At 43.6% G+C, this 15752-nt stretch overlaps 1 protein-coding gene across 3 annotated transcripts in view; it reads right to left on the reverse strand.

The window, feature by feature from the left end:
- The window catches only part of nhej1 (nonhomologous end-joining factor 1), a 44531-nt gene extending 29350 nt beyond the window's left edge, over positions 1 to 15181 (reverse strand). The window contains exons 1-6 of one of the 3 annotated variants that reach the window (XM_084050786.1): positions 14991 to 15181; positions 12729 to 12856; positions 8524 to 8733; positions 4665 to 4919; positions 2627 to 2765; positions 1558 to 1616 (exon numbers count right to left, since the gene is read on the reverse strand). In XM_084050786.1, the coding sequence (XP_083906912.1) occupies positions 1558 to 1616; positions 2627 to 2765; positions 4665 to 4919; positions 8524 to 8712 (642 nt within the window). In that variant the 5' untranslated portion in view covers positions 8713 to 8733; positions 12729 to 12856; positions 14991 to 15181. Of the gene's footprint in view, positions 1 to 1557; positions 1617 to 2626; positions 2766 to 4664; positions 4920 to 8523; positions 8734 to 12728; positions 12860 to 14990 lie in introns of all 3 variants that reach the window. The other 2 variants (XM_084050787.1, XM_084050788.1) reach the window with 2 other exon arrangements.
- Between the last annotated feature and the right edge of the window lie 571 nt (positions 15182 to 15752).

A 15752-nucleotide genomic window follows, 5' to 3' on the forward strand; every position in this document is an offset into this window, starting at 1 on the left:
AACTAGTTTATTTGCCGCGAACGTGGACGAGCTCGTTCACTTTCTGAAACCGTTACGTTCGCGCGCGACGTAAAAAAAACGAATCATTTGAACGAATCATTGCCGTGAACGAAATCGTTCGTTCACTGAAATGAACCTTTTTTCCCACCACTAGAGCGTGACGAACAGGGATAATATTATGCCTTCTAAACATAAAATAGGGCGGAGAGGAGGAGGGTCCAATGGAATGCTATAGGCCCACACAAGTCCTAGAACAGTGGTTTTCAACCTTTTTCATGCCAAGGACCCCTAAATTGATATACATTTGGCTGCGGACCCCCATCTGAAATGTTTTGTGCCAAGGCTGTAAAATATCTGAGTACATCTTCCAACCACTGCACATAAATAAGGCTAAACTCCTTCCCGCAGCTGTCACGGGTTCGAATCCGGCCATCACCCGCCTCTCTCTCTACCACCTTCCCATCTCTGTCTAGTGTCTACTACAGTATATCACTCAACACAACAATTACCCCAAAATAACCTTGGAACACCATCCACAGTAGATACACAGAATGAGTCAACGACAGATCTGTACGCCGTGACTGAAGATGGAGAGAGAAGCAGGGTCACACCTTCAGGCATTCCACAGGTGGCTTTGAAATACCGTCTCTCACTCACACACACACACACACACACACACACACACACACACACACACACACACACACACACACACACACACACACACACACACACACACACACACACACACACACACACACACACACACACACACACACACACACACACACACACACACACACACACACACGTAGACAGAGGTCACCAAAGCGAGGGAGGGTTGAGAAATTCCACACCCTTATACAGTAAACAGACACACACACTCACACACACATCACAACACAACAAGACCATCTCAAAATGTAAACCACTCCCACACTGACTATTTTGCCTCTATTAGAGAGAGGGGGGGGGGAGAGACAGAGAGAGAGACAGAGGGGGAGAGAGAGAGAGAGAGAGAGAGAGAGAGAGAGAGAGAGAGAGAGAGAGAGAGACAGACAGACAGACAGAGAGACAGAGAGACAGAAAGACAGAGAGAGAGAGCTTCTTGAGAGCTTTTTTTTGTCACGTGATCACAGCAGCCACGGTCGGTCACTACAGCCGGCCTGACTTTGACCAAAGTGGGTCGGCACCGGCTCTTAACAAACACGCTGGCTCACTAGCGTGACAAAGTGAGCATAGAGAGTTAGAGCCACACAAACTTGTGTGGTTGTGGGGGTCGTGTTGTGTTGTGGTGTCTGTCGCGTGACACACTATGACACACTGAGTGTGTGTGTGTGTTGTGTGGATGCTTAGCGGGTTCTTGGGATGTTATCGTCGCTCTTGGGCAGAAACCTTGAAACCTTCATATTTCATCTTTTTATGATTTAGAACAGAGGTTATTTTTTTCCATTTGATGGAAATTTTGCACATACAAGGTCTCCACCCAACAGCGACGATTATGTTTGTGTGTTTGTACGTACAGGGTGCAGAGACAGATTGTCGCAGATTGCTCACCTGTGTAATAAAGTTCTCTCTGTGGGCTTGCTCGTCAAAAACCTCCGTCTGCAGGCGTTCTGGGTGCAACAGAGAGAGAGAGAGAGACACACAAATTAGCACTCAAAACAATGTCATTTGGCAATTAAGCACGTCTGACAATAAATCTACCCCACCAATTAATCTGACAACCTTCTGAGACAACCCGGGGCTACATTTATGCAGCACATGAGCCTATTTAGGAAATGCAAGATTGCCAAGGCAACGGCCAGTGTACAGTATAGGGCTCGTCTCTGGGGCTGTCAACGATTACAGATTTAACCCATTAAGACCTGGGACGCATCCTTGTCACTTTTTGATTTGAGCTAAAAAAAAAACATTATTTTACACTTTTGGCTATTCAAAAATAGCAGATATACAAGCTCGTAGCGCGGCAAAGAGTGCCGCGCTATCAAGCTTGTAGATCTGCTATTTTTTGAAAAATCTTGAAAATGTGTGCAAATCTTCTGAATATATATTGTTTTAAAGCGAACATTTTTAAATCATATCTTCGCTTCTGGGGGGGTCCTTGGAAAATATTTTGAGATGGGGGTCGGCGGCCAAATACCTATAATTGACATGAAAAAGTTTGAGCACCACTGACATAATGTTGGGATTTCGAAGACATTTGTAGAATCGGCTTCAGGTCTTAACGGGTTAAGTTGACGATTAATTGTCTCTCAAATAATTGCGATTAACGATTTAACTGTGTTTGGCCATTGAACGTTGGAACATTATGAAGCCTTTGAGGCTTCGTAATAAAAAAATCACACCCTGTGTGAAGAGAGTGGTGCCTTTGATGAGCCCCGTATTGATGTTGTCATCAATGTTTGTTTATTGGACATACATACATACATACGGACGGACACACGGACAAAGTCAGATATAGGAGTGGTTGGCACCACTCAAAAATACACAGGGCAGATATGACAAATAACTGAAATATGAAACAAAATTATTGACATATTTAATAATTTTATGCATGTAAAAAATAGCAGAAATAGCTGATCTACAAGCTTACTGGTGTGTGTGTGTGTGCGTGCGCATGTACCTCTAGTGAGTGTAGCTCCGTTCTCCTTGTAGTCCTGGATCTCAGCATCTTTCCTCAGCAGCAAGTCGGCCATGTGCTCCACCTGCCCCTGCAGTAGCCTGCTCATCAACAGCAGGGGGCGCACCAGCTGGCTACACACCTGGGAAAGCACACCATTGGACTCTGAATCACTTAGTGGCCGTGCCATGGGAAGTTGTAATAGTGGCTGGTCGTCCGGTGGTGTAAAGTAACTAAGTACATGTACTCAAGTACTGTACTTAAGTACAATTTTGAGGAATTTTTTACTTTACTAGAGTATTTCCAATTGTCTATACTTGTACTTCTACTCCACTATATCTCAGAGGCAAATATTGTACTTTTACTCTGCTACAATTATTTGAAAACTTTAGTTACACACACCCCAGCCACCACTTGTTCGAGACCCTGCCCTCGGGCAGACTGAAGGTGGTTAGAACCAGGACAAACAGGCTGTCCAACAGCTTTTTTCCAAGGGCTGTAAAAAGTCTGCTGGATTCTGACTCTCAATCACGCACGCGTACTCGCCAAATATGAACTAAATATGAACACACCATGGATTTTGTTTCCCTGATCATGATGACAGTGCGTTGGTGTAGACTACTGAGCAAGTGCAATAATGTATATGTGCGATATGTTAATGCCAATAGTGTTGTTTGGCTACTGGGAAGGGCAATATGTGTACACATGATATGTTCTTCGTTTATGGGGGCTTATCCTTGTTTTATTTATTTTAAAATGACTGTGGGACTGACTGACCTGACTTTGACCAAGGTTTTTTATTGTTCCTTCAATGTTCAGTGCTCTTCTTTTAATTGCGACCGTAGGTCGCACTTACTACAGAAAGCTGCTCCAGGTGTCCGTCCGTCACTCCGTCACTCCGTCACACACGTCACACCTTTGCCCTGCTCATATCTCCGCACCCATTGCCCCGATCCATGCCACATTTTGCACACACACTCCTTACCTGCCAAACTACACCCTCCAAGGACCCCCGGAGCTCCAGGGACCCCCAGCTGCCTCGGGGACCCCCAAGTGTAAAAAATGAGCACATGTGGACAAATTACCAAATGACCACCCCAACGGGGCGGGTGCATTTCTCCTTTCCGACATGTCGCCTTTCCGACGTTAACGAACCCTATACCTAACCCTAACCCTAACCCTAACCGCACGCGGAAGCCACTAGTCGGAGTGGCGAGATGTCGGAATGGAAGGAGCACCCCCAACGGGGCTGCTCACGGGGCATTCCCGGGGACCACCCACTCCTGGTGCTCCAGAACGGATGCAAAAGTGGTGGCGCCCCCAGTGGAGGACCCCCTGCCACTGCAGCTCACATAAAATGCCGTAACTCGGGGCCTTGCCCCCCACAAACAATCCCTCCTTTCCCCTATAAACACACTCTCTCTCCCACACCACACACACACACACCAACAGCTCTTGCCTGCACACCTTTGCTTTTGGTCTGTATTTCTCAGCATTCACTCTGTTACCCATTTGCAACAGCTACACATTACACGTTTTCTGCCCACATAAACGCCACCATGTCACAGCTAACCCCACATTTAGACCACCAAACAAAACTATCCATTGCCCACACAACTAGGAACCAATCGCCGTTACAGCCCTCTTCTGTATACATGTGACCTACGGTCGCTTATCTCCCGATTAGGGAGTCTTACTGGTACTGTTGTTGTCTGCAGAGGTACCAAACTATGTTTCGTTGTGTATGTAATGACAATAAAGCTCTTATCTTATCTTACTTTGCAGATATAAATGATTACATTATAAAACATATATTAACCACTTTAGCCCTATTTTATACCTAGGCTGAAAATAGCCGATCTATATTGGCCAAATACATTTATCATTTTGGGGGTCCTTGACATGAAAACGTTTACCACTGATATAGAAACATACGTTTTTTCAGAATATTGTTGTGGATTTAGAAGACATTATTTTGTAGATTCGGCTTCAGGTCTTTAAAGGGTTAAAGTGTTATCATCATTAGACACATGGACCGTACCATTGTCACGGGGGCAGAGGTGCAGCGGAACTCCCAGTAGAACGGCAGCCCCGCCAGCTCGCTCTTCAGCTTGACGTCCAGGTGCCTGCCCGCCTGGCGCACCAGAGACACGTGGGCCGCGCCGGAAGCGGCGCCCTCCTCCTCCTCCACCTCCTCCGCTGTGGGCCCACCGCCTCCCGTCAGGCAGGGCAGCGCCACGTCGCGCAGGTGGGAGAAGAAGGCTTTCACTGGGGCGCGCAGGCGCTTGTTCAGCTCCTGGATGAGAAGAAGGGACCAAAAGTGTGGAGAGATCGATTTGCGTCAAGTACTTTTTGTCAGTGGTGTAAAGTAACTTAAGTACATTTACTCAAGTACCGTATTTTCCGCACTATAAGGCGCATCTGAGTATAAGGCGCACCTTCAATAAATGTATTATTTTCATATATAGGGCGCACCGCATTATAAGGCGCATCCGCACTATAAGGCGCACTGACGGTGCGCCCTATAGTGCGGAAACCAAGGGAACCAATATTGATACATATATAAGGCGCATCGGATTATAAGGCGCATCCGCACTATAAGGCGCACTGACAGTGCGCCTTATAGTGCGGAAAATACGGTACTGTACTTAACATATTCGGTGCCAGAGTTTTATTAACCCATTGAGGCCTGAGGTTCAGAACAAAAGAAAAGCTATCAAAATATGCGACCTAGCGCGAGGCCCATAGGCGTGCGTTTTTAGCTGTGGCGGACCCGGGATGGAGTTATGACATTCATCCTAGGATATCATAACATCATAGAAAAGGTAAGAAAACCCCTGGGGCAAAGTTTCCCTTTAAGGCTAAAAGGATTTCACAAAAAAAAGTCCCGGGGACTTGTTTCCATTGTGGTCCTATGTATTCAATTCATCAACGTAGCATGAAAAAAATAACAACACACTAATACAAAACACTATATGTACAAAGTAGAAAAGGGGGGGGAAAACACCAGCAGTGAATGACACCTCCTTTCTATGGGAAATTGCATTTACCTCCCCTTGTGGTCTCCTGATAGATAGTTTCTCAGGCTAGTTTTGAGAGAAACCAGTGATTCACATTTGTTTAATGGATGGTGTCAGGGGGCATTCCACATTTTGGTGGCAGTAGCAGTAGAACGAGCATTTTCCCATGTTTGTTCTATATTTGGGTGGTGCCAGATCGTTGTCGCTCCCTTTAGTGTTGTGGCTTTGGGTGTCACTCACTTTGGAGAAGTAGTTAGTCAGCACTGCCCCGCCCCCCCCCCCCCCCCCCCCCCCTTTGACTATCTTAACCCAATAAGACCGGGAACACATCTGTGTCATTTTATAGATTTCTTTGGCTAATGAAAAAAATAGCAGATATACAAGCTCTATTTTTTGGAGAGAAGAACATTGTGAAAATGTGTGCAAATCTTTGAATATATGTATCCACAAGTTTCCTAGGGGTTGTGTGCATCACTTCCTGTCGATTTCATTGGATTTGATTGGATCAAATTGACAGGAAGTGATGCCCACAACGCCCTAGGAAACTTGTGGATACATTTTTAACTTAAATATTTGCTTCTGGGGGTCCCTGGAACAAAATATTTTGAGATGTGGGGGGGGGGGGGGGGGGGATTGTATTATACTGATATTATAGCAACATAAGTTTTTCTTTTCTTTTAAACTGGTGGGATTTAGAAGACATTTGTAGAATACCCAGAAGCAAAGATTTGAGTAAAAAATATATTTATTCAAAGATTTGCAAAAATGTTCATGATTTAACACATCCACTGCCAGGCCCGTAGTCCTACGGGCCGTTAAATCCAACCGTTAACTGCCGTTCCCGTAGTCCTACGGGGCGGGTGTTTTCCCATGTTAAATCGTGCAGGTGCAGATTCCGGATTTTTTTTGCACTTCCGGTCTCGAAGTGGGCGGACCGGAAACGAAATAATACTGTTTCCGGTTTTTCTCCCGCCTCCGTTTCCTGTCTAGCGGTCAACTTTGGACGCCATTATCTCTGGCTTGTTGTTTTTCTCACCGCATCCACCATTTTAGCGTTTTCCTCTCGTTCTCCAGAATGCAGTGTCGGATCGCCGCACGGTTTTCAGCGTTTTGTTCGGTCGGGTCCCGTGTTTGTGTCGTACCAAATGAACGCGGATTTTAAACGGATTTAGCGGGGCCTATGACGGAATCAAAAAAACAAAAAAGGTAAGAAATTGCTTGGCACTACGATGGACGTTCTGAGATTAGCCGATGGCAGTCAATGTGTTAAAAACAAAAGGAAAAAAAAGAAATGTTTTTTTTAATAGCCAAATAAATCTTAAAATGACACACAGATGGGTTCCCGGTCTTAATGGGTTAAATACCAATCCCGTTTTATTTGATTAACCCTGTGTTCCACCGTGAGCCATCCAAGTGTGTTGGAATTAGGTGGGTCATGGGCTTAGAGGCCGAGAAGTAGTCGGATCCGTTTGTTTTGGGAGGTTCTGAAGCTTAGCTTTTAGTGACATTGAGATGCTGGAGAACCAAGAGGTGCCAAGCACAGTCAGAGAGGCATTGAATGAGGGCTCCAGCAACGGTCTTTGAGAGCACTTTTGTTGACAAAAGGAGGAAATTCTTCCCAAAAATCTCGTTCTTTGATTGACTTTCTAGATCATTGGTTCTCAAAGTGGGGTCCGGGGACCCCCAGGGGTCCCTGACAGAGTTCCAGGGGGTCCCCAGCTAAATGATAGATTAGGAACCAAATGGACCCTTATGGGTCTGTAACTCTGAGTGTACAAATGGAACCAAATGGACCTTGCCATCAAATGGGGGTCAGTAGCCTAATGCATGTCAAACAGGGGGTCCTTGAAATTAAAATGGTTGAGAATCACTGCTATAGAGCTGTAAATCTTCTCTTATGGGGGTCCCTGGCATATCTTTTTAAATGGGGGTCCGCAGGCTAACAAATGTCAATCTGGGGGTCCTTGACATGAAAAGGTTTGAGAACCACTGTTCTAGATCACGTTTGATGCCATTTTTTTCCCTGTCAGTTTGTTGTCAAGAATACATACTTTTACTCAAGTCAAATTGTAATATCGGACTTTCACTTGTATTTCTACATTGTGGTATAGAGGGTATGCGCATGCTTAAAGTGAATAGCACATCGAGTGGCAAATCGAGTGGCATAGCAACATGCAAAGTGAGTTTAACGTTGTTTAATGCAATCAGATAGGACTTTTATGTTTGGATGCATGCGTTTCAAGGCCAGAAAATATTTTTTTGCCACTCAGTAGGCATTCCTGCATAACTTCCGGGTTTGATGATGACGTCAGGACGGGAACCTCTCTTTTTGGGTTCTTGTTGCTATGTACAGTACTAGAGGGTCGGGGCGCTGCGCGCCCCTCCCCCCTAGCCGTTGCGCGGGGCTTTGTGTTTGTTGGTCTCTATAATATATAAAGCCATAATAGGAGATGTTCCCAATGGAGCTATGCCCAAATATGGAGTGTGTTGTCTGACCTCACTTGGGTCTCGTTGAGCGGTTATATAAAGCCATAATAGGAGATGTTCCCAATGGAGCTATGCCCAAATATGGAGTGTGTTGTCTGACCTCACTTGGGTCTCGTTGGGCGGTGGTCGGCGATGACGCTAAGGAACAACATGGCCGACTGTAATGTTGTGAGTTTGTGTTGGCCGCAATTAATTATGCTGCGAGGGGGCAGATGTGTGCTGAGCAGTATGAAGTGGCCTACAGACTGCGCGTAGTAATTCTGCACGTTGTGGCGTGTCTTGTTAGTGACATTGATATGTTGTTTTTGTGTTTAGTCCCACACAGTGGCAGTTTTTTTTGGGGGGTTTTGGGTTTAGAAATGTATATATAGATACCACTGGTGGGTGCAGTACCTGTGCTCTCCTCTGGATGGCCGCGGCGTCCATCCTCTCCTCCCAGACACAGTTCATGTCGGTCAGGAGGACGTGGTAGGCGGTGTCCCCGAAACGAGCCTTGGCCAGGAGCTGCTGGCCGCCGATGACCACGGGGTTCCAGGGGCAGTGCAGAAGATCCTCTGCTTCCAGGGCGTCGCTGTTCTCCATCACAGGGCTGTGTGAGAGAGGCTGGGAAAACAAACAGATGCAGTTATTGTTATACCAGGTTCAGAAATAGAGATGCTTTAGTTGCCATAGCATTGAGGTTAATACAATTTGCGTTTGGGACATGATGCAGCAGTGACAAGCAAACATTAGGACGTCAGCAAGGTAGAGCCAGAAGCGGAAATCCAGGGGGGGGCAAAATAATCATATTTGAACCGGGGACCCCAAACCCTGACAAGCAGTTGGAATTGTAGGAGTTGCATTTTGTTTGACTCGGTTCCACAGAATAAATATTGTGAAAATAGCAGATCTACAAGCTGGTTGCGAGGCGTTGCGAGCTTGTATATCGGCTATTTTCAAAGGTTTTGTCTCTTTCTTATATTATTTGACAATTTGGCCAATGTTTGACCAGTTTTTATAGTATAGTTTGTTGATTACTTTTGATGTCACCCCATGGTAGCGGTTCCGGTAGGAGACACAAAGAGTCTCCTTTGTGTCTCCTACTGGAAACCGCTGCCTACCGGTCCAATCAAATTATTGGCTTAGGAATGGGAGAAAAAAAAATCCATGAATTCAAGTCTCCATGGGGTGACTAATCCATAGGAACTATCTCTTTAAAATTCCTTAAATTGTCACTTCACTGTCACCTGGGGACCCCCCCAAAATCATGTGGGGGACCCGACCCCGGCCCACAGGTTGAGAAGCGCTGCCCTATAGGCACCGAGTGCCGCGCTATGAGCTTGTAGATCTGCTATTTTTTTGCAAATCTTTGAATATATATATATTTTTAAGCAAACATTTTTAACTCAAATCTTTGCTTCTGGGGATACAGACAATTGTCTTCTAAATCCTAACAAAAATTCTAAGAAAAAACTTGTTGTTGCTATAATATCATGTGGTTGTCATGTCAAGGGCCACAAAATGATATGTATGATATGTATCAAACTATGGTTTTCCAGGGACCCCCCCAGAAGCAAAGATTTGAGTAAGATTGGCAAACATTTTCACGATAAAACGATAAAATTGCTATCTACAAGCTCTTTAATAGTATATCTGCTATTTTTGAAAAGCCAAAGAAATCTAAAAATAACACAGATGCGTTCCAGGACAGTCATGGGCATGATTGTCAATGACGACGATACTGAATACAGAGAGGAGATCAGACTACTGGCTCTACGATGCCAGGAGGATAATCTGACCCTCAATGTTAAGAAGACCAAGGAGTTGATTGTGAACTACAGGGTACCAAGTAGAGAGCACGCCCCTATTTACATCAATGGAGTGGCGGTGGAGAGGGTCAGTGAATTCAAGTTTCTCGGGGTACACATCACTCAAGACCTTAAATGGTCAACACACACCACACACGTGACAATGAAGGCCCAACAACGCCTCCACTGCCTCCGGCAGCTGAAAAAGTTCAGTGTCAGCCCCAGCATCCTCAGGTCCTTTTATAACAGCACGGTCGAGAGCGTGCTATTGTACTGCTGTACTGCTTGGTATGGCAGTTGCACCGCACTCGACAGGGGGGCCTTGCAGAGGGTGGTGAAAGCGGCCCAGCGCATCATAGGAGGTGAACTTCCATCCCTCCAAGAACTTTACGAAAAAAGATGCACTGCCAAAGCGGATCGGATTATAAAAGACACTTACCAGCCCAGCCATAAACTTTTCAAGGCCTGCAGAAACCCTCGCCCTGGTAAACGATTTCTTAGCATCCAAAGTACCACCAATAGGACACTAAATAGCTTTTTCCCCACGGTAGTGAGACTGCTAAATAAGCAGTAGTGTAGGACTGGCTGTACACTTTGGACACACTGGACTTAAATTATTGTTGTTTTTTATTATTAATATGAGTGTCGTTTAGGTTTTTTTAAATTAAAACGATCTTAACGTTTTTTGCACTATTTGTACTCTCAACTGCTGTTGTTGTTTTAAGCTGCACTACAATGTTTTTCACCCACTGTTTTACTTGTAATTCATGTGATGTGACAATAAAGTTCTATTCTATTCTAATAGGTTCAAATCGTCCAGGTTATAAACGATGGCCCTCATTTATCAACGCGGTGCAGCCCAAATAATGGGCGTACGGCGTTTTCACCGCAATTTTCGGCATTTATCAATATATCCTGACGTGGGCTTTATCCTACGGTACGCTGAGATCTCACGTCTGGTCGAGACCAGTTGTTGACGTTGGCTGCACCCGTTTATTTCATCCTAGACCTGCGGAGCAGCATTGTCTGACGGTCTGACAGGCATCTGGACACATATATCCACTCCAAAATGTATATCTACACTAATAAATAATCCCTGTGAAAATATAACATTATAAATTAATTTAAACAAACTGCTTTAGCAGTCATTCAGATAAGATTGTAGATCTGGCTGCATTGAAAATAGCAAATCTACAAGCTCACAAGCCAGCATCGCATCGTGACGCGTTGTGAGCTTGTAGATCTGCTATTTTCAAAACAACGATCGCTTTTGCGTCGGGAGTCGCGCGGTCGGGACAGTGAGGTCTACTAACTTACAGTAGCTTGTCCTATGGTATGGAGTTATGTCATAGGGAGTTATAGGCTACAACCTGGCTGGGTTAAGGATATAAACCTGACGCTCCAATCTCTTATAACGTGGGCGGCGCGGGATCACTGCAGTCTGCAGACCGCCCGAGTCTCATGGGGAATATAGCCTACATGACTGCTTTAGTGTAACTTGGAACGCGCACTGATCGGTATGGGGTAAATAAATAAATATACAAACGTATTCCATTCATGGCGATGTAATTGGTTTCATAATATGTCATTCATGTAGGCTACAAGCCTACGTGACAATTAGATTGTACCGCTACGGTACGGAGTGTGTGTGTGTGTGTGTGTGTGTGTGTGTGTGTGTGTGTGTGTGTGTGTGTGTGTGTGTGTGTGTGTGTGTGTGTGTGAGAGAGAGAGAGAGAGAGGGGCGTGTGCGGCGAGATGAAGCGAAGCGATCGGGGGAAAGTATTTCTTATTGGCTTTTCATGTCTTTGGTCGTATTCTGGTTCGTCTTCATGTCGTAAAATCGGGGCGTTTTGAGAATATTTAAGGGCGTGTTATTTAAATAACGCTCGGTTTCAGCCGTGACATTTATCAACGCTGGGACCAAATGTACGCTCGGATCAGCTGTGTAGGATCCTTTGATAAATGTGACTTCGACGTTGGTGTACGGCCGAATATATGGAAAAATATATGGCGGTTTATACGCTGCGTTGATAAATGAGGGCCGATGTGTTTGTCTGTCTCGTGTCGTCTAGTCTAATCAGTCTGGGCCCAACTGTGGGTCAAATTGGGCCCAGTCTGAACGCACTGTGCATGTGCATTTATGGTTGTTCTCTGGAAGTGGGTGCCAATTAACACCCACGCCCAACGGCACAGGGTGTGTAATTTTCTTTTTTATCATCACGCGTTGATTTTAAATCACTCACCTCCAAGGAATGCACCCCCACCTCCAAGGAATGCACCCCCCCCACCACCACCACCACGCATCTGTTTTAACCAGTGGTGTAAAGTAACTAAGTACATTTACTCAAGTACTGTACTTGAAGTACAGTGTTGAGTTTTTTTTTTTTTACTTTACTGGAGTATTTCCAAATCACAGGACTTTTACTTCTACTCCACTACATCTCAGAGGCAAATATTGTACTTTTACTCCACTACAATTATTTGAAAGCTTTAGTTACTAGTTACTTTGTAGATTTTGATTATTATTACAAAACATAATTTTGACCATTTGAAAATAGCCGATCTTCAAGCTCACAATGCGTGGCATTGTGAGCTTGTGTAGATCTGCTATTTTCAAAAGATTTTCTTTTGGAGAACTTGTGAAATGGGACATTCTACACAATGAGTACTTTTACTTATGGCACTTTACGTGAATTTTTATGCCAATACTTTTGTACTTTTACAATTTTGAATTCCGGACTTACATTTGTAATGGGAGTAATTCTACATTGCGGTATTTATACTTTTACTTAAAGTACAAAATGTTAGTACCTTTTCCACCACTGGTTTTTAACCCCGGGTTCCAGACGCTGTTCTCGGCCGCATAATCACCACCTCTCCGCCCCCCCTGTAGACCGCAGGGCACCGAGGGCAGCTCCTGTGGGCTCACCCGCGGGGACCTGCTTTCGGGAAGGAAAACGGCGGCATTTCTCGTCATTTTTGCCCATTTTAAAAGAAATGCATGGAATGTTTCACAGGCTGGTTGACTCACTGCAATTTGAAAACTGCCCAAAAAAAAGTCACTTTATGGCTCCATTTCACCGCATTATATAGGGCATAGCAGTGGCTCCATTTTGTGGTTCCACAAATCGAAAGCCCATTCATTTTTTTCCCTAAAGATTTCCGAAAAATATTTATATCATTTTTCTATGCCTGGAACCAAGCCATCCAGGGGCTCCTGGTGAATCATGACAACAATAAAACATTTGATTATGTGAAGAGAAAAATAAAGGAACACACAACTGTCATCTGTCATTTTTTTCTTCTTCATAGAATCAAATGTTTTATGGGTCATGCTTCACCAGGTGCCTGGATGGCTTGATTCCAGGCTTAAAATAATTAATATTGTATTAACCAGAGGCAGCTCCACGAATCATGTTCAACCCAGATTTGGCTCAACAAAGGGAATGAACTGCTATTCATCAAACATGTGGAATGCCCTACCAAAAGGAGTAAAGGAGTGTAAAACCCTACTCACTTTCAAAACTGCCCTAAAGATACACCTTCAGGAGGCTGCGATTCGAAAATGGCCCCTGTCCAAGTCTTAACCTACCCCCCTACCCCCCCCACCCCCTTTCTTTTTCTTCTCTTGTACATATTTTTCACTCTTCAGTAACCTGTAAGCTGATTGTATGACATTATGTATAGTAGTGTGTATATCTATCTGTCTCTTATATGTCATCATGATTTGTGTGCATGGGGATCTCATCTTAAACAAGCTCAGTGCTTAACATTAAGACCTGGAACTGTGTCATTTTTAGCCGCGCTACGAGCTTGTAGATCTGCTATTTTTGAAAAATCGTGAAAATGTGTGCAAATCTTTGAATATATATATTTTTAAAGTAGACATTTTAACTCAAATCTTTGCTTCTGGGGGGTCCCTGGAACAAAATATGTTGATGGGGTCGGCGGCCAAATACATATCATTTTGGGGGTCCTTGACATGAAAAAGATTGAGCACCACTGATATAGAAACATACGTTTTTCAGAATACTGTTGAGATTTAGGAGACATGTAGAATCAGCTTCAGGTCTCAATGGGTTAATGAGTCTCCCAGTTTAGTAGACCTTGCACTGTGAATTTGTACTTCCATGTACTGCTGTTCTCATGTCTTACTAAATAAAGTACAATCAATTAATAATATGTAATAATATTTATACTTAATATGTATTCATATTTTATTCTACAGAGTACCTACATGTGGCTGCAATTCGAAACTGGCCCCTGTAAAAGTCAAAGCCTAGCCCCCCCCCCCCCCCCCCCCCCCGAACTGTTCACTGTACATGCTTTTAGTTTTTCGTATTTTTTATCTGTCATTTAATGTCACTATATTAATTGAGTACAAAGGACCGCAATGGAAACAAGCCATAGGCTTTCTTGGGGGTTTTCTGCAAACTTCTAATAAAGTATTCAATCAATCAAAGTATCAATATTTTACGTAAATCTCTATGGGGCACAGTGGTGGAAAAAGTACTCACATTCTTTACTTAAGTAAAAGTATCAATATTGCAATATATAAACACTGTTACAAGTAAAAGTCCAGAATAAAAAATGTACTTCAGTAAAAGTACAAAGGTATTGGTATCAAAATGTACTTAAAGTACCAAAAGTAAAAGTACTAAAATGTTCAAATAGCCTCGGTATAAAACAGGGCTAAAGTGGTTCATGTATGTTTTATAATGTAATAATTTATACCTACAAAGTAACTAACAAAAGTTTTCAAATAATTAAAAAGTACAATATTTGCCTCTGAGATGCAGTGGAGTAAAAGTAAAAGTATTGGAAATGGGAAATACTCAAGTAATACCTCAGTAATACCAAATACCTCGAAATTGTACTTAAGTAAATGTACTTAGTTACTTTCCACCACTGATGGGGAAAATGTATGGGCTTTCAATCCAGCGGTTGGTTGGTGGTGTTGTTGTTGTGCGCCGGCCTGTGGTGTCGCACGCCGAAAATAGCCGATCTGCAAGCTCACGTTGTGAGCTTGCAGATCGGCTATTTTCCGCGCGCGAGCTCCTGTTGTAAACTTACCAAAAGTGTTCAGTGGATTTGTTATGACGGCTTCAGTGGGATTAAAACAGCCCAGTGACTCTGTTGAACAAGACTATTACGGAACTATAATGATTATTATTAATATCTACGGAAATATGTAGCAAAAATATCAAACTAAATGTTCCAACCATAGAGTTATAATGTAATGTGTGTTCCAGGTTCCAGTCAGGTTCCAGTTTCATAAAAAAAAGGTGGGCGTTTCTCTCATAGAGTTGGCTCCTCCTCTTCCTTTGTTGTCCTCCTCGGGTGCGGTCGGGTTCAGCTTCCGACGGGGAACCAGAGACCACTTCGAAGGTTCCGCTTGAAAACTCTCCTCATTCAGTCGCACATAATATTAAGAAAATAATCTCAAAATGTTTCACATAATCTGAGTTAGAGTAAACACCGATTATATCAGTTTTCAGCACTGTGACACTTTATTTATTTTTTTAAAGAGAGAGATGAAAAGACACCACTCCACACAAGCTATGTATTATTATTATTTCAACTTTTAGAAGTCTGTGATGTTTAAATATATCAACAGATGGCGCTATAGCCTAGGTACAGGTGTGTGGATTTAGACTAAGGACACAGCTGATATAGGAATGGATGCAATGAAAGGAACTGTTGACAAATTATTGACATCATTTGTCTTTATTTTAGTTAGTTTAACTTCTACATTTTTCATTTGGACATTTGCACAGATATGAGCAAATGACTGGGAGAATGTTTTACATTGATTTACTTGTTATCTGTATGTCT

Source organism: Gymnoscopelus microlampas, assembly GCF_963454915.1.
Source record: "Gymnoscopelus microlampas genome assembly, chromosome: 24".
In the NCBI taxonomy this organism is placed as follows: Eukaryota; Metazoa; Chordata; class Actinopteri; order Myctophiformes; family Myctophidae; genus Gymnoscopelus; species Gymnoscopelus microlampas.